We start from the raw sequence: 17,991 nt of genomic DNA on the forward strand, positions 1-17,991 counted from the left end.
TTTGCGACTCGTTCGCGCGCACGCGTTTTCTCTTCTTTTATCTTTGCCTTTTTCTGCGGAAGAATTGCTGCCGTTTCCAGAGGCGGCGAGCATTGTATTTCTGACACGTTGAGTCGACCTAACGTGCGATGTAACGTACGCGGCAATTAATTAGATTGATGTGTAAGGGTCACAAGTATCATCGATTGCTATCAATCGGGTTTGGGAGCGTTTGGAAGCGTCAGGTACGGATCACGTCTGAAAGCCGTTTAACGGTACATTAATTAGCGAAATTGTTGCGTTAACGGTAATTAGAAGGGAGCGATCACATATGCCTCTGTAGAATGTAACTATTCTTGTTATTTGCATACGGCAAACACTCCTTACGCAGTTAGTGTTTAATTAAATCTTGAATTAGAGTAAAGGATATTTTTATAAAGAAAGAGACGTAAAACTTAATTACATTTAATTCTTAATATTTTACCGTTTTCATAATTTTGTCCTCGGCATCAATTATTATTACAGGTCTATTTTTATTTGTTATTTGCAGTAGCCTTTTTCTTCGAGAGATATTTGTGTTTATTGAAGACCGAGTATTTCTCTCGTGCAAATACGATTGGAAACATTAGTTTTGCATAAAAATATTTTGTTTCGCCTTAAAACTACCACTGGTAAATAGGCGAAAGGAAGTTTGTGCACAGTGATAACGCACGTATAAACGCAGGTCTACAAATTTGAAAGTTTGTCTTTAGTTTCAGCTACAGTACAAAAATCTGTTCTACGTACAATCCAGGAGGAGCAATTTGGAAGAAGAAACAGAAGTACCAGAGTAGCGCGAAGGGAATAAAAAAAGCAACGGGCGAACGAGAGGAAGGAAAAGCCGCAAGATGCCGATTGATTGTTACTACCTACCACCAAGTCCACCCTGCCGCACCATCGTGTTACTCGCGAAAGCTCTAGGTGTTCATTTTAATTTCAAGATCGTGAATGTCATGAGCGGGGACCATATGAAAGCGGAGTATCTACAGGTTTCTCGCATTGCGTTTCTCTTGTCTTTAGATTTATTAACTCTTAGTAGGTACAAAGGAATTCACAGTCCAATTTGCATAATTAGAAACAGTTTGTATAATGAAAATAGTTCGTGAAACTTGTAAAGCATTATTTTGGTTTAGATAAATCCGCAACACACCATACCAACCATTGATGATAACGGTTTTATTCTGTGGGAGAGGTGAGTGAAATGCATATTTTACATTGTAATTAAATTGCATTCAATATTTAACTTACCGTTACGTGTCATTACAGTCGTCCGATTATGATATATCTGGTCAGCAAATACGCGAAAAATGATTCTCTGTATCCGAAAGATCCGAAACAGAAGGCACTGGTCGATCAAATGATATTCTTCGATGCTGGCAGTCTCTATTCCAACATGGGAAAATGTTACGTGCGTGTCTATTTCTTGCCGTAATCTCTTCCATCGATATTGTGATCCGCAATGTTTTGCCATGTTCTGCACGCTCACTGGATATCTTTGCAGTTTTCGTTTCTATGATTTAAAATCATTTTTCCTCTATCCCTGTCGCAGGTTTTCTTTATTTATAATTACTGCACATTAAGACAATTATTTTTCATGATTTTGTAACATTTCTATTGCCATATGTATTCCATGCAGCACAGAAACTTGCTGTATGAGATACAATGTGAAAAAATAAAGGATAAAATTATTATCATTTACGATAGTTGCCGGTAATCAAAGGTTTAGCTAATTCTATTAACGAGGAAGATCTGAAGCGAGTAGAGAAATCATTCGAGGTGCTCAACTTATTCCTCGAAGGTAGACAATTTGCGGCTGGTGAGAATTTATCTATCGCCGATTTCACTATCAGTACAACTATCTGTACGATACTGGTAAGTGTTTTCTTGTTATCGGACGATTGAAATGGCAATTTCAAAAACGAATTGAATAATTTTCTCATTTGTAGTGTTTTGACTTTGACATTAGTCGATATGATAATGTTGCCGCGTACTATGAGCGTTGCAAAGAAAGCCTAGAGAGATACGGATTCGAAGAGGTGCACGCCGTGGGTGTTAAGGCGTTTACCGAAATATACCACGCGAACCTGCAAGAATCTAGTTAACGTGGATATGGGTATTTGTGTGCGCTTAAAGTAGAGGATCGATAATACCTCGTTTACCGGAGATCAAGATTAGACATGAAATCCCATCTTTAGCTTATAGAATTTAAAATGCGCTTCTTACTTTCACAATTTTAAACATTTCCACAGTTTTCTTCAATGCAGTATTCGTTTCTTATCTCAGCGGATACTTTATAGAATAATCACTATGTTCTCGAAGCGTCTATCTCTCCGCATGAGTAATAATTTACAAGATACAAAATAAAATAAGAAATAATAAAATGGCAATTCCACAATAATATAATTAGTATAATTTCCCTTCAAATAAGTGTCACTTGTGTCCACTTATTTCCTCCTTCCCAGGCATTTCGCGCGCATTTCAGCTTCACATTTAATCAAAGATGTTCATAAACCGAGTTTACAACGAAATTGACAAAGATACCGAGAATCAATATTCATGCAGCAAACGCTGAAAGGCTATAATAATGGCAATGACGAGCCGCGAGTTGCATAGAGTCGATAGCACCTTGCTCAGTGCGCCTCGCTTTGTCATCATTACACTTCATTTTCTTAATTACAGCGTGACGCCTAGTCACGTGAAGCACGGCGTCTCGAAGTGCACGAACGTGTATTATTCTTTTCAAGCGCACGCATTAGCTGAACAGATAGCAATCGTCGAAATAAAGGGAAAGCGTGAGGTGGCGAACATTATCCGAAGATCTCGCTTCTTTGGCTATAATTTTGCTCGGCCATGTCTATAGCGTTTGTATTGATCACTAACAAGCCAGATCAACCTTCTACCGCTGGCGACAAAAGTGCAAAGTAACGATGATAAAAGCGCTGTTGCGAATGCTCCGACTTCTTATCGGCGAATAGTCATACTTATCACCCTATTTGGTAGCATTTATTTGTCGATATCTCAACCCGATGTTTCCTACATGTACCATTTAATCGTTTATCTCCGCTAGTATCGCTTCGCGTTCGTACTCTGATACGGGTGTATGTACATCGGTCTTCTCTCTACACGCGAGCAATTACGCAACAACCGGCGATGTTCGACAATGACGAGGCAGAAACGCGTTTCACAGCTGTAGAATTCAGTCCTTCTGGAAGCGGATGTAGCAAGAAACCGCTTGCCTTTGTTAGCTCATGTTGGATACATGTCGGAATGGTTTTGCCTTTCTTTCACCGACGGTATTATAAATTAGATGTTATTTCATATTTCATAAAATTCACAAAATTCTATTGATTAGAAAAATTTAGTGCTCGTAAAATAAATATTATTAAATGTCCAATATAATTAATAACTCTCTTGATCGCATAAATGATAAATTTAATTTAAACATTTATAATTTTATGCAATTATAATTACTTAACTGTGAATTCATTCTGTGTAAAAGAAATATTTTTTAACATTCGAATTCGAAGCAGCAACATAACTAAAAGCAGCTTTTATTGGGAAAATGATGACTTAACGAGCTAGTGTTTATTGAGAACAGTCTGTGTGAGAATCTTTAGCGCCGCGAATATGTAAAAAAGTTCTATTGAATAAATTTGGTTTAACCTTTTATACGATAATCTATCGACGTTATTAACTTAACTGCTTTATGTTAGCTAGTTTCGTGGCGAATTAATTCGCTTTGTAGGAAATTTCCAAGTATAATTGCGTTAAAAGTTTAAACATTGGCTGAGCCGCAACTGGCTAATAACTCGATAGAGCTACTTATGCGATAATGCCTCGCGTTTTCCGAGGAAGTTGCTGGACGGTCAACCACGAACGATTAAACCCGCCCATCCGGCTTTGATCAAACGAATCTCGTGAATTCGAAGCAGTAATTCGATAATTCGGAATTGTAAGTATTGAAATCTCGTCATGTGTGCCACGTACCTGCAATATGCAAATGTTTGGTATTGTGTTGGTCCTTTGCGTAACTTTAGACAAAATTGGATCGCAATTTTACAGAGTTTACGGCTTAACAATCGATCGCGCCGCGAAGTTATTCGTTATATTTACGACTACAGTTGACGTTAAAACAATTTATACGTTCATTGGCAGTATAAGTATATACTTATACTGTGACAACGTCTACATAACTTTATAGTCATGATAATTGTTATAATATTCTATTAAATATACAATTAATTGACAACCTGTTTAGAAAAGAGGGATAATTTGCTCAAAATTGGTCTAAAGAATTAGATCTCTTTATCATTTTCTCATCGTGCATATTTTTAGATACTCTGACTTCATTCATTACATCTATGCACTGCTGGGTACTATACATACAATATACATTGGCATTAGAAGGTAGCCTTACAATTGAAGGCCATATGAATGCTCAGAGTCATGCTTTTACCTACTATATACAATTGTCTTTCTGGCTGAATATCTTTTAAAAGACAGAATTCTGTAAATATAGTTTCTTATAAAAATAGGCTGTGAGACTTACATAAATTTCGTAAAAAGAAATAAATATGTACCTAGTAAAAGGCTTCAAATTCATATATTACAATTATTAAACAGAAAATATAAATTAATATTTGTAAATAAGATATAGAAAAGATTATTGTTATTACTTATTACTGAAATTACTTCTATTTTTATTAAAATATTTGTTAGATATTATATAATGTGGCAAGTAAAAAACAAGTTAACATTGTGTCATCAAGAGATTGCAAATCAAGATTCTCTTTATATATCGATATGAATCTAGCTAAGTCATCCCACGACTCAGCAGTGATAAATAATAACTTACAAGTTTTCTCACATAATGTTCAAAGTGAAGCATGATTGGCAGCTTTTGTACGATGACGAATCATCGGTGTACTGGAACTGATTAACGCTGCTGGTTCAATTAGATGATGAAAGTTTAAACATGTCAAGAGCGTTGATAAATTAAAACGCAACGTGATCAAATTCACAAGTTTAATCTTATGAACTTGCTCAAAACTCCATAAAAATAAATTCTATCGACAAACTTTATCTCCACACGAGACAGTTCTGTGTAAACATGCAAATAAGCGACAAGGCATGTCGAATGCGAATTATTTGTTTCATTATTGAATAATGAATTTATGCAAATCTATCTAGTTAAGCTGCAAACTTTTTATCAAGTTAAGTCTATACCACTGTGAAAAGAGGTAATTGAGTAATCGACAAAGAAATTACTCAATATGGATATAAAATATAGTACATTGTTTACTGTCAAATATAAATTTCACCAATAATATACATCGCTCGTTGTAATGAAGTTATTTATCACTTGTATCACTATTATGTAAATGGCACAGATAATGGCGATTATTTGAAGAAATAACGATAACAGCGGAAATCACCTAAAACAGCGCAAAACGTTCTCAGAATCATTCTCAATATGTCCAGGATATCTGGACTATTTTATTAAATATTTGTATTCTCAACAATATTTTTTATTTGTTATTATTAAAGATATTTTTAAATTATTTTAATTAATAATTTTAATCAACATATATGACTATTTTCAGTCATATTAAACATTTTACCTAACTGAACAATGTCAAATATTGTAATAAAACAAATATCTTATACATATCTACTGGACATCCGCTGAAGATAAATTCGATATACGTTACACTTATTTTCAATATAATTATTTTAGTAAGTTTACTCATTTACTTTTCCACAGGATGTCCAGAGGAGTAAAGTAGGATACTTTCAGGATATACGTATCCAGGATGTATGTTCTGGATGCTCTTTGCATGTCTCCAGAACACAAGATGACAATCCTCGCCAATCGTAGGATTGAGAACCCTCGACGCATGATCGATCTCACTCTTGCGTGCGTAGAATAGTGAGTCTGTACTGTTTCACGTGGACTTTATAAATAGCTTCAACAAGCAAGTTGGTTAGACAGTCCGTGCCATAATCTCGCTTGTGCGCCTCCAGAGAGACTACAATCTCCAGGTCCGTTGTGACTTATCTCTCTCGCGCTCCTCCACGTCTGTCGCGAATAATTCGTCGATACCAGCAGAGTGGCAAGACCGTTTCGACGATTGCAAATTTCTAATTTACTGTGCACGGGTTCAATTTTATGAGGGATATTTTTCAATTCTACGAGCATTCGAACCGTTTCTCATTTTTCGAAACTTATGAACATGCAAATGAACATGCGGAATCATTATTCATGTCTGTCAAGAATCCATGGATAAATATCAGGTGTATGCAAAAGTTTTAGTCTTTTGTTTTAACGCTCTGGGATTATAAATGTCAAATAAATTCTCGCGTTTTTGACAAATTGGCATCGAAATTTGCAAAACGTCATGTGTATCATGATTTAACAATATCTTCGAAAAAGAATAGCAAAAAGTGACTAAAACTTTTACATGCACCTAACATACAAAGCTGCTGATTGCATTGCTGGTCTGTGTAATAGTTCTGTCGACCATATTGACAAATAAACTTTTGTGTACATTTACAATCTCTATTGTAAATTGTAATATGTACATACGTAATATACGAGTAACGAGTGTTTATTCGAGATAACATTACGTATTATTTAGTGTAACGTGACACAGCGATTTCCGTTTTACAAATGCGCATGCATATGAAATAATCGATATCAGTTACGAGTGAAAAAAAGGATATAAAAGTCCGTGCGCGTTTTGCTGAAAATTATTTCACGTCGCTCGAACGCTCTCGAAACGCTCTGACGGGCGATCGATCACATAGACTACTTCATTAATCGCGCGTCACGCGTTTCGCAGATTTCAAGATGCCCATCGATCTTTACCATACTGCTGTAAGTGGCCCGTGCCGAGCCGTGCGTTTGGTGGCGGCTGCCGTAGGAGTGGATTTAAACTTGAAGAATATTGACCTTAGGGCCGGCGAACATATGACACCCGAATTCCTCAAGGTAATTAGGAATAATAGAATTTTCTAAAGTTAAAGTACTGTTTTAGCAGCATAGTTGCAAGGAGCTTCTTAATTAAAAACGAGTGACGAATGAACATCTAGAAGTTTCAATTTTACTTCCAACATATACTCTCTTTTTTCTCTTTCTGCCTTTTCTGCATAATTTCTGATGATATTGTGATATCGTGTGTTTAAATGTAGATAAATCCACAACATACGGTACCCACATTAAATGACAATGGCTTTTATTTATGGGAAAGGTATGGAAAATCTTATCTTACAATTTAATAAATATTTAAAACTTTTTATTTTTATTCATATAATCAAAAAATGCAATTTTTTAATATTTTTTACCTAATTTTTGCTCTTTTTCCATCTGTATTTTCTTTATTGAAAACTTTTTTTCGTTTATTTTCTTTAAACTTTAAAACTTTAAAAATTTGTTTTTCCATTTATTTTCTTCATTAAAAAAACTGTATAGAACTACACAGCATCAATTTCATATATTTCGTTCGTAAATTGTTTAGGCAATTTAATCACAATTAATTAGATACCGTGTATACTGATACTGATACTGTGATACTGTGTAATACTATTTAATATTGATTTGTCTATCTTACAGTCGTGCGATTATGACTTACCTTGTCAATCAATATGGCAAAAATGATTCCCTCTATCCAAAAGATCCTAAGAAACGGGCCCTTGTTGATCAAAGGCTCTATTTTGATATGGGAACTCTATATCAATCGCTTGGTAATTATTATGTAAGTTTCTATATTGTAAATAACATATGTAATAGATTATACGTAATGACAAATATAAAATTATTCATAAAGTTGATAGCCATTCAATGCGTAATGCAATGATGTATTAATTACAGCGTCCAATAATACTTGAGAACGCTACTCCAGATCAGGCGAAATACGAAAAAATATGCGACGCACTATCCTTGTTGGATAAATTTCTAGAAGGGGAAAACTACGTGGCAGGAAAAACTCTAACAATCGCTGATTTTGCGTTGGCCGTCAACGTTAATAATGTGAAGGTAGGCAATTAGTTTTTTACAAACATACTTTTGATTAATCTATAAAACAGCAACAATATAATAGATTTATATTACAACAGAATCAATAAAAACTTTATTTTTCTTTCTTGTAAATTTAAATTTTAATTACTACTATTTCGTTCTTTAAATAAAATTGCAATCATATTGGCAACTTAATTATTTTTTCTTGCAGGCCTTGGGATTCGATATTAATAAATATAGCAACATTTTGAAATGGCACACCAGAATGGAAACCGAGATACCTAAATACAAAGAGATCGATGTTGTTGGTGCAAAATTATTTAAAGATTTTATAGAGAACATGAAAAAAATCAAATAATTTGATATGGATTCGACAATTGAACAATGGTTCATTGGTGTTTTTTTACACTACTACAGTATTTTTACATATTCTAAATGTTGATTTAGTACAAATACATTGTGGTTGTTAATTGACAGAATTGCAACTAAAGTGATTGTAATTTTAGAAAAATATAAATATTAAAAACCCTCACATTTTTTTCTCTAAAAAATGAGAATTTCATTTGTCTTATTATTAACTTTTGTCTTATTGTCAGAAAAAACTTGATAAATTTTTATATATTCTATATGATTCTATATATGATAATACTTATGACAATAGATGTACTAGAATTTGAAAAGTGTATCGGATGTTTGAAAGATATAGTTCTTTTTAAATGTAAAATTCAATACAAAATATTTTGTAGATCTCTTTATTGCACATTATTTTGTTATATGAAAAATTATGTGTTATATGAAAAACGTTATAATAAAATCTATTATTAAAGAACAATGCATATATTTGTTACGAATTTTGCAAGAGTAGAGTTGGAAATTCTCACCTGGTTACTTAACAACGGAAAAACAATTTAACATAGTTTCCATGAGCGCTCTGCCTTCGGAGAATCTTGACCTAGCTTGCGGCATAGCTTTGTCACGAACAAAAAGTTTCCACGGCAAGTGGCCAGACCAAAACCCTTCCCTTTCTGCTTGAAATCCTGTTAACAGGCAGATTCCATCTTATCGACCAGTTGCAGAGTTACGTATATACACCAGCTCTCGGAAACTGTACCTAAAGTCAGTTAATAATTAATATAATTATTCTAACGTAAAACTTGAGTTTTTCTCCCCTTTTCTACTACAATTACTTACCATTACTTTTACAAGCTCTTAATTAAATATTTTGGCAGGTAATCTTCAAATCCAATTTTTGTTGGAATAAAGTCTGTAATGAACTTATTTAAAGACAAGATTTTATTACGTATTTATGTGCTGCTGGCCTTATTTTTCCAAAACTGTTTGAATTTTGATTTCGACATAAGTTTGTAACTGAAAGCGTGCCTTATTCAAGTTTATAGCACTAACAATAAGATATAAAGTTGTAGAAAAGTACATGCAATGTCTAAAGAAAATAATATCAAATTTAATAAATTTTTTATATTATGTTAATTACGCTGAATTAAAAACGCATTTGTTAATTAAAAACGTTATAATAAAATCCATTTTCGTAAATTCTTGAATTGTAAGTTTAAAAATGCGCACAAAAACGCTGGTAATTTCTTTAACTGAGAAGTTTTGCTCTTGTATCGCTTTCCATAAGGACAATCTTCAATTCGAACTCGATGTTAACGAGTCTTTCGAACCGTGAACTCATTCGTTCTCATTACGCGCGTAATTTGCCGCTATGGTAGTCGACTTTTCTTAGACCCGATGTTCATTTGGCCCCACCCTTTAAATAGCGTTTAACGATAGCAATTATTACAGTGTAAGAGCCCCTACTTACGTTCGTCGCATTTAATTGGTGATTGCAGAAATACAGCGGATATTATAGAAAAGTGGACTATGCAGAAATTTTTGGTCTATAGCACCGATCTAATATACAGGGTGTCCCGGGTTTTAACCGACAAACTGCGGGAGCATATTCTACTAGTGGAAATAAGAAAAAATTCTTATATCGAGTTTGCTTAGAAATGCTTTATTACAAAGTTATAAACCAATATTGAAAAGAAATATGAGATAAGTAACAACGGAACATAGTGTAGAATTTGGAAGGTCCAAGATGTTTATGTTACGTGTATTCACATGTATTCATGTTCACTATGTTGAAACGATTCAGTATGATTGTTACTTTCACAACAGTAGCTGTTAGATTTCAATCGTCGTGTCAACTAGCAATTACTATCAGAATGCCAAAAGTGTTTTCAAATGAGGAATACACCGATATTCATTTCGTGTACGGATTCTGTGACGGAAATGCACGAGCTGCCGTACGAGAGTATCAACGTAGATTTCCTAACAGGAGAGTACCAGATAGATTTAAAGCAACGAATTACTAATTCAGTTACTGAGATGCAACAAAATTTTCAGGAATGTCGTACCGTAACAAATTCTGTACTACGTCGATGTCTAGCTTGTATCGATGTGCAAGGACAACATTTTGAAATGCGTCACTAAATCATTGCGTAGATAATTTATATTTTTGTGAAAAAATCCGTTGTTACTTATCTGATATTTCTTTTCAATATTGGTTTATAACTTTGTAATAAAGCATTTCTAAGCAAACTCGATATAAGAATTTTTTCTTATTTCCACTAGTAGAATATGCTCCCGCAGTTTGTCGGTTAAAACCCGGGACACCCTGTATAAGAAAGACACTAAGAAAACTGTTATACTTATTAACATTATATTTATTACTTCTTAAATTATTTTTGAAGCAAACATAGCATAATAAGATAAACGAAAACGTATATATTTACATGTTTATACATCTTCTCTAATACTATATGAAATTCTAATAAAGTTCAGTAGCTATGTCAGTCTATATCGGTTGTATCTAAATGTCATATGTTAGTATATATCGATTGATGAGTCACAATTCCAGACCGCTCAGTCTTCTACAGTACAAACCTGAAACTGCACGTCCGTTTGTTTCGGTGAAAAAAAAACGGCTTACACGTATTGAAATCTACGTAAATAACGCGTACAATTGATTAGTTTAATACCGAACATGCCTGTGCAATTGTACTATATGAATATGAGCCCACCTTGCCGAGCTGTGGTGCTCGTAGCAGAAACGATTGGTCTTGAATTAGAATTGATAGAAATGAACATATTGAATGGTGAACATTTGACACCGGAGTATGAACAGGTAAGCATTTGGATGTGCATTTGTATTTTTATTACCAAGTAGAGCACTCTTGCTTCCTATGTCGAAGAAACTGATTGCATTCTATTAAAATACAAAAACAAAATTCCATTTTCGTAGATAAATCCGCAAAAGACAATTCCCTTCATGATCGACGATGACCTGAAGCTATCAGAAAGGTCTGTATACTAATAAATATTCTAGTAACGAATCGCATATATGTAGCATCTATATACAATATTTATGAAAAAATGATATTTTAGTCGAGCTATTATGTGCTATTTGGCTGATCAGTATGGCCAAGATAACAATTTATATCCGCAAACTCCGGAAGCGCGTGCTGTGGTCAATCAACGATTGTACTTCGATATGGATCCACTTTTGTCGAGTATAAGTGCCTCTTACGTGAGTACATGCTTAATTATCCTACAATGAAGCATACTGTAGTACAGTACTCATTGCATATTTTGTTATAGTACCCTGTATTTAAAAAATTGGCCGATACGTGCGATCCAGCACAGTATGAGAAAATGGTAAATGCTTTTCAATTGTTGGACAAATTTCTTGAAGGACAAGATTACGTAGCCGGAAATAATTTAACAATCGCTGATTGTGCCATGGTTGCGTCAGTAGCTGCAGCAGAGGTAATTCCAATAGCATTGTGCGAAATAAAAACTTATTTTTAGGAAAAATTAAGATACAATTAAGAAAATTAAGATACTTATTTTTTTATTTATTACATTATATATCCTTTTATAAATATCCTTTTAAAGTAGATTTTTATATGGATTTAATTTCGTTCTCGCTAAGTCGCTAACATAATATATTTATTTAAGATTTATCTCTGAAATTTAAATTATCTTTGTTAAATTTAAAATTATCTTTGTTATGTACGTTATGGCAGTCTTTTGGGTTTGACGTGGGAAACTTTGAAAACGTTTCCAAGTGGCTGGAGAATATAAAAACAACTGTACCTGGTTATGAGAAGGCTATTGCCGAGCCAATTGAAGCATTTAAAAAGATATATTTAGAAAACTCACAAGGCGAACATGAAGAAGAAGAAGAAAAAGAAGAGGAAGAATAATAATACAATATAGTAAACGTACAATATAAACGTTCAAGTAGTCAAAATGCTTATACACATTTTGTTTTTCATGTTATGCTATCATTTAAATTACATTTTATAAATAATAAGAAAGAAAGAGGAAGGTGGCGAGAAAACTCTTGCTTGTTATAAGAATTTATCAGTGATTGTATTTAGTTTCTGAGATATTTTTATAACACGCTTCATAAGCATGAAAGCAAGAATAAAGGCGAATGAAAAAGAAATGTATTAGCTAGTGAAACATAAATGTATTTTTCAACTGTCGCGTTACACTGCAGTGTTAATTGTATAGCGATTAGAAAACAATAAATCAAAATCGATTATTGATATTGTTATGTTACTTATCAGATTAAATACTCAGCAGATTAAATATGATAAAGAAGAAAGCCCATATCTCAGATATTTATACCAAACGCATCTCTCATTAAATGCTTACAGAATATTGCATAAAAACAACATAAATTGAAAAATTAATCATTGTTATAGTAAAATTAGAAAACGTTTTAATATTGATTTGAACAAATGTAATAACAATATATAAAACGTATTATTATTATATTTTTAATTCTGCATTATATAAAAAATCTTTCTAAAAGAAAAATAAAAGAATTTTATTCTCGTTTGTTGGAAACAATTTTGTTGAAGTGAAAAAGACGCGAATACATGTATTGACTGATGGCAACGCGCGACTTATCGATTCATGTTCAGTATGTGTTGTATGCGTATATCATATGTTGGCTAGTAATCTACTGAAGATTACAAAAATTAGTTCGAAAATTGCAACATTTATCTCTGTTTACGATGAGTCATTATTTTACTCAATTTGCATATTTTCTAAAATAATTTTCCACACGTAATATTCACACAAATTCATTTTATTGCCAAGATAAACTTTAATTTATTATAGTAATTTCTTGACTATTTTTTTATTTTTGTTTTACCTACAATAGAAATATAAGCTAAAATTCTCAATAAAAATTATTTTGTTACTATTGTTCTAAAAACCACGTATCTTACATTAATCTAGAGAAAATATTTTGTTTTTATAAATAATAAAGTATTATCGTAAAAATATATAATATAATATAATCGTTTATTTACCTACAGACAAACGACCAGAACTTGCAAACTGGAAGAGTATTGTGTTTCATCAGGTGTTTATCAAACCACACCACGCGTTTCGTTGATCATCCAAAAAAATATCGGAGCTAAGTGGGAACATTCACTATAGTCATCTGACATTGCGCTATTTACCTCGGTCACTGCAAAATTCACTCAATCGTAAAAATTTCAATTCTTTCTATAAAAGAGTCGACGACTTCTTCAACCAGAAACCTAATAAGTTCTGGCAGGATAGAATCTTCCTATTGCCTCAAAGATAGTAAGCAGTAGTCCAAAAAAATAGCGTATGCATTGACTAATAATATTCTAATTTGGGCAATTTTGTCTTTTATTTTTATGAAAAATTCCGAAGAAACTTTCTGATCAAATAGAATATAACGAAAATTAAATTAAAAATTTTGATAGGTTTTATAAGAATATCAAATATCTAAATAAACATTCCTCAGCTTTCAATAAAACATAATAAAATAAAAAGTAAAGCAAGATAGCAGAAAATACAATAAAAGGTTTAATTATCTTCAACAAGCAATTGATCCCGAAATATTTGAGATCTTTTGGATATGCGCTTAGAGGCGAGATCTAAAACTATTAATTTAAGATATTTAAATAAGAAAAATGCCGAAGCTGTGGCAACTGTGAGACTTATGTGCATTGAAATATTTTACAACCGTACGAAAGGGTAAAGTGTGACTTGTATAATATTGCACAGAAAAACGGCGTTTCTTAAAACTTGCAGTAAAGGAACTTCTATGCCGGAGAAGTTTTAAGGCAGTCATTTGTAGCGTCACACTTGCCCTCGTAAAAGTGTCCAAGGACGTAACCGCGAAATGGCCAGCAGCTAATGCGCATAGCCGACGTGCTCTGATCGTGATCATAATTAGCCCTTCCCTCAATGACTTCCCTGAGCCATTGCCGGGTAGAAGATGCCACTTGGAGTTATAAGCGGCATCGGAGATAGCTGCGCTTCGCACAATGATATCATTAGGCGTCCACGTATAAATGAGCAGCTGTGTAAGGCTGCCCACGAACTGGACTGCAAATATGCATTTTTGACAACATCTGCTACCTACGAGCAAACGCGTTACAAGGAGTTTTGCAAGATGATACGCAGAAGGGCGGTAGAACTCGCGTGAGCTTAGACCTGAACTGAATCCACTGAAGCAGATGATCACGCTAGAGAGCGGCATTGTCCAAGCAATATGATGGCAAACACGCGTTGCATGTTACGCACGTATGTAATTTATGAGCGTCAGGTGTTGCTGTACGCAGTTCTGCAATTTCTTGAGCACCCACTCAATCGAGTCTATTTCCGGCTGGCATTTTTCGTTCGCCGAGTCCTCGATGCATTTCTCGGTGATGATATCCACTTTACGGTTCAAAATCTTCAGCTGCGCGGCCACGTGAACGTGCGCACAAAATTGTCGAAACAAAAAATGCAGATTTATAGCAGAAAGTGACTGTAAAAGTGACATCATCAATGAGATTGAAGTTCTGCGTATCGAAAAAATTCAACTTGATTGTTAATGTAGATGTCACGCTGATGTACATTTTCCAGCTGTGCCATTATCGGCAGAGTGTAAGCGATTTCATAATACGGCGAGTGACGCGCGAGGTCGAGTTATAATTTGAACGGCAGTATCTTCTCCGTCACGTTCGTTCTTCGGATTTCGTGTCGAATGATACTCCTTACTCTCCATCATCCCGAACCTTGTAATTTTCTTACGTCGCCGTGACTCTAAGTGCATCCGAATGACCGAAGTACCTCAGCGTAAGTGGAAATCCATTATACTAACAGGCAGAAAATTGGAGCGCGATTACTGGTGACAGGCTACAATCATATACATCTTCTTTATCGAAGAGGTCAATCGGTTTTTCATATTAAATTCAATCTCACATGGACAATACTCTGGAGTTCGGCGTTTTTTTCCCTCGCTGTTTGAGTCAGTATTCCGAGTAGCTCTCGGACATCACCGCAAACTAGACTCTCACTTGCGATGCATGAGAAAGTAACGATAAAGTAATCTCATGTGCATTTATAACAGCTAATTAAGTATCGCGTTAGTAATAGACAGTTCTTCAGTAGCTTCCTTGTGTACGTGAAGTACGTACGTACATACATATATATGGTGGATAAAAAACGCTGCACCAAGATTATTTGCAAAAGTATATTTTTTTAATGAGCCAGATATTTCTAAAATTTCCCGTTCCTCTTATTTTTCGAATAATTCTGAATTGATTTGAGGGCTTACTGTATGAAGTTGCGAAGCAAAGTGAAGTAAGATGCTGCAGTGCCCATCACCTGAAAGAAAATTTTTTTAATGAAATATTATCATGTTATTATCATATAGCAGAATATATTCACACGTGCAACGTGGTGATCGCATATTTTTCCACTGGATTTGCATACCGTCATAAATGTCTCGAGAGACACTGGGAAGAAGCCGCCAGCGGATATGGAGCAGGCGCGTATAGATCTTACCATAATCATCTGAATAGCGTTTCTGATTCTTTTATCGTGCTTATGAGATAAAACTTGCCAATTGGCGTTGTACGCCGCATGTCCGATCGCACGGCTCTCTTCTATTAAATCATTCGATGTGAACGTGACGACGAACAATTGGCAGACGCAGGCATTCGCGTGAGACATATATATTGTTCGCCTGATGAGGGTGCCTCGGCCCTTTTTCAACAGAGATGCAGATTTATGGAGAAAATTAGCGAGTGTAACTATATGTTCATATTCCTCTTTCACTTCCCTTTTTCACTCCTTACTTGTCTTTATTTAATCTAAATATTGCTTTTTCTGTACGAGTAACGAGCAATCTTGTGTCTTACCAAAAACACTTGAAAACCTGCCACGCAAAGCAGAATGCCTGATACCATCAACTGACAAAGGGTTGTATACATGAAGATACTCTCCATTTTTTCGCTGTACCAGATCAGTTCGTGATGAAATATGACGCATCTCTTGATTTCTTCGTACAGTTCTTGTTTTCTTTTCTGGTCAAGCGATTTTACGATATCGGTACATACAACTCTCTCGAGAGCGGTTTCCAGACGGTGCTGCAGAAGTTTAAACTGACCGGCAGTGTATATGTTAAGTAAGCCCAGGAGAACATCAAAACAACAAAACAACAAGCCTGAATGTATCAGAGATAAAACCTGTAAAATTATACGTCTAGAAGAAAAGCTACTTATACTATTTAACAATGATAAAGTGATAATGGAATGCTACAAATAGACGATGTAGTTAATATAAAATGCCTTATTTTCATTAATTTCAATCTAATTAAAGATTTGGCACTGAATGTAATAAATATTTTAACAATTATATTAGAATTTTCTGTATAAAAGATTTATTTGCAATCGAACATTTTTATTTGAAATGATTGCAAACTGGAGAACATATTGCATTACCTCAATAAAAAATATTATCTCAAAGTTAGGTGAAACATTCGTTGGAACACCGATCCAAACATTAAAAGGGAGTTTTCTGTCACTTACGTTTTTTCCCACATTTTCTGTAAAAATATGATATAAAAGATAAATGTGATATCTGCTTAATAATGCCATGAACGAAAATTATTTGGTACCTGAAACTAAAATTTGTACACCATTCGTTTTCTATTCTCTACTAAGTAGACGATGTAATTTTAGGATCAGAATACCGATTATAGGAGCCAGCATATAACTGACAACAGCTCCTTGAACGAAGAATATAAATGTGCATATTAATATTATCCCCTTTTTATTGATATCTTCCAAAAGCTTATTGCCATACTCATCGTACTGAGCGTACCAAAAATGATCTTCCGTATATCTCAACATTTTTAATATTTCTTTTCGATTTTTTAGAAAAAAGCATATTTTCATTAAAACTACGGCTACGGGCATAGCACTGCAAGCAGTGTATGTGATGGCCTAAAATGTTAATATAGTCTGACTAAACAGGTACCAATAAATATCTACTAACTATATAAAACGAATAAAATTGTATAAAAAGAATACAATTAATACATAAAAGTTGCATAATTAAAAATTTTATAAAATAAAAAATAACTATTAGACTTATTGTCTTGTAATAATTGTTGTACGTGCTTTACACATCTCAAAATTTTAACTCAATAGTTTCTCAATCGTTTGAATATTGCAAATTTTAGCACTCACGTAAAAGTCACCTTTGGTGCCGTACATTTCGGTTGCTTCTATCCACAAAGAAGAACCAATCATACATATCGTATAGCTCAAAATTCCGTTCAACAGCTGTTCCTCTGCTTTCGATTTGGCATGCCAAAAACCAACTGTTTTCATGAGAAACCTTGATATTCGAATCGACAGAAATCTATCCCTCTTTTCCACCGCCATCGTTTACCGACCGCAGTTTTGCTATTATACCGTATTAAAGAAATTCGCGGTATTGCACGTTGCAATGATAGATATAGAAAGACGTAATAACAGACGTAGCGCGGCGATTGCACGGCACGATCTTTAATCTTGTTATTTCTTGCTCTTGTGCTTCAACCTATTATCACGCTAGTTGTATAG

General features: G+C 34.1%; 3 protein-coding genes, 1 long non-coding RNA gene and 1 pseudogene across 4 annotated transcripts; 2 read left to right on the plus strand and 3 right to left on the minus strand.

Moving 5' to 3' along the window:
* The first annotated feature begins 67 nt into the window (after nucleotides 1–67).
* LOC109611401 lies at nucleotides 68–12,651 on the plus strand. Its single transcript, XM_026970771.1, has 16 exons — nucleotides 68–224; nucleotides 530–650; nucleotides 732–1,007; nucleotides 1,152–1,210; nucleotides 1,285–1,426; nucleotides 1,723–1,890; nucleotides 1,965–2,118; nucleotides 6,861–7,009; nucleotides 7,210–7,268; nucleotides 7,631–7,772; nucleotides 7,889–8,053; nucleotides 11,055–11,222; nucleotides 11,340–11,398; nucleotides 11,483–11,624; nucleotides 11,696–11,863; nucleotides 12,124–12,651. The coding sequence occupies exons 3-16, from the start codon at nucleotides 867–869 to the stop codon at nucleotides 12,301–12,303; spliced, it is 1,896 nt and encodes a 631-aa protein (XP_026826572.1). The 5' UTR covers nucleotides 68–224; nucleotides 530–650; nucleotides 732–866; the 3' UTR covers nucleotides 12,304–12,651.
* On the plus strand, nucleotides 6,861–8,564 carry LOC105285936 (glutathione S-transferase 1-1). Its single transcript, XM_026970190.1, has 5 exons — nucleotides 6,861–7,009; nucleotides 7,210–7,268; nucleotides 7,631–7,772; nucleotides 7,889–8,053; nucleotides 8,247–8,564. Exons 1-5 carry the CDS (start codon nucleotides 6,869–6,871, stop codon nucleotides 8,391–8,393), a joined length of 654 nt encoding a protein of 217 aa, XP_026825991.1. The 5' UTR covers nucleotides 6,861–6,868; the 3' UTR covers nucleotides 8,394–8,564.
* On the minus strand, nucleotides 8,607–9,935 carry LOC105285876. Its single transcript, XR_895141.3, has 2 exons — nucleotides 9,227–9,935; nucleotides 8,607–9,146 (listed from the first exon to the last, which is right to left on the minus strand). It is a non-coding gene; the product is annotated as an uncharacterized LOC105285876 (long non-coding RNA).
* A 769-nt stretch (nucleotides 12,652–13,420) lies between the features above and the next one.
* LOC113562208 lies at nucleotides 13,421–15,290 on the minus strand (annotated as a pseudogene).
* A 307-nt stretch (nucleotides 15,291–15,597) lies between these two features.
* On the minus strand, nucleotides 15,598–17,901 carry LOC105285877 (odorant receptor 49b). Its single transcript, XM_011350407.2, has 6 exons — nucleotides 17,614–17,901; nucleotides 17,115–17,367; nucleotides 16,864–16,967; nucleotides 16,282–16,608; nucleotides 15,854–16,126; nucleotides 15,598–15,745 (listed from the first exon to the last, which is right to left on the minus strand). The coding sequence occupies exons 1-6, from the start codon at nucleotides 17,809–17,811 to the stop codon at nucleotides 15,692–15,694; spliced, it is 1,209 nt and encodes a 402-aa protein (XP_011348709.1). The 5' UTR covers nucleotides 17,812–17,901; the 3' UTR covers nucleotides 15,598–15,691.
* Between the last annotated feature and the right edge of the window lie 90 nt (nucleotides 17,902–17,991).

The sequence above is a fragment of the Ooceraea biroi genome, chromosome 6 (genome assembly GCF_003672135.1).
Source record: "Ooceraea biroi isolate clonal line C1 chromosome 6, Obir_v5.4, whole genome shotgun sequence".
NCBI classification, from domain to species: domain Eukaryota; kingdom Metazoa; phylum Arthropoda; class Insecta; order Hymenoptera; family Formicidae; genus Ooceraea; species Ooceraea biroi.

Coding starts and splice junctions, on each gene's coding strand:
- LOC105285936 (XM_026970190.1), top strand. CDS start 6,869: ATGCCCATCGATCTTTACCATACTGCTGTAAGTGGCCCGTGCCGAGCC. Junction 7,269..7,630: donor GGCTTTTATTTATGGGAAAG/GTATGGAAAATC, acceptor TCTATCTTACAG/TCGTGCGATTATGACTTACC. Junction 8,054..8,246: donor TCAACGTTAATAATGTGAAG/GTAGGCAATTAG, acceptor TTTTTCTTGCAG/GCCTTGGGATTCGATATTAA.
- LOC109611401 (XM_026970771.1), top strand. CDS start 867: ATGCCGATTGATTGTTACTACCTACCACCAAGTCCACCCTGCCGCACC. Junction 11,223..11,339: donor TGACACCGGAGTATGAACAG/GTAAGCATTTGG, acceptor CCATTTTCGTAG/ATAAATCCGCAAAAGACAAT. Junction 11,399..11,482: donor GACCTGAAGCTATCAGAAAG/GTCTGTATACTA, acceptor ATGATATTTTAG/TCGAGCTATTATGTGCTATT.
- LOC105285877 (XM_011350407.2), bottom strand. CDS start 17,811: ATGGCGGTGGAAAAGAGGGATAGATTTCTGTCGATTCGAATATCAAGG. Junction 17,368..17,613: donor GCACCAAAGGTGACTTTTAC/GTGAGTGCTAAA, acceptor TTAACATTTTAG/GCCATCACATACACTGCTTG. Junction 15,746..15,853: donor CTCTCGAGACATTTATGACG/GTATGCAAATCC, acceptor ATTTTCTTTCAG/GTGATGGGCACTGCAGCATC.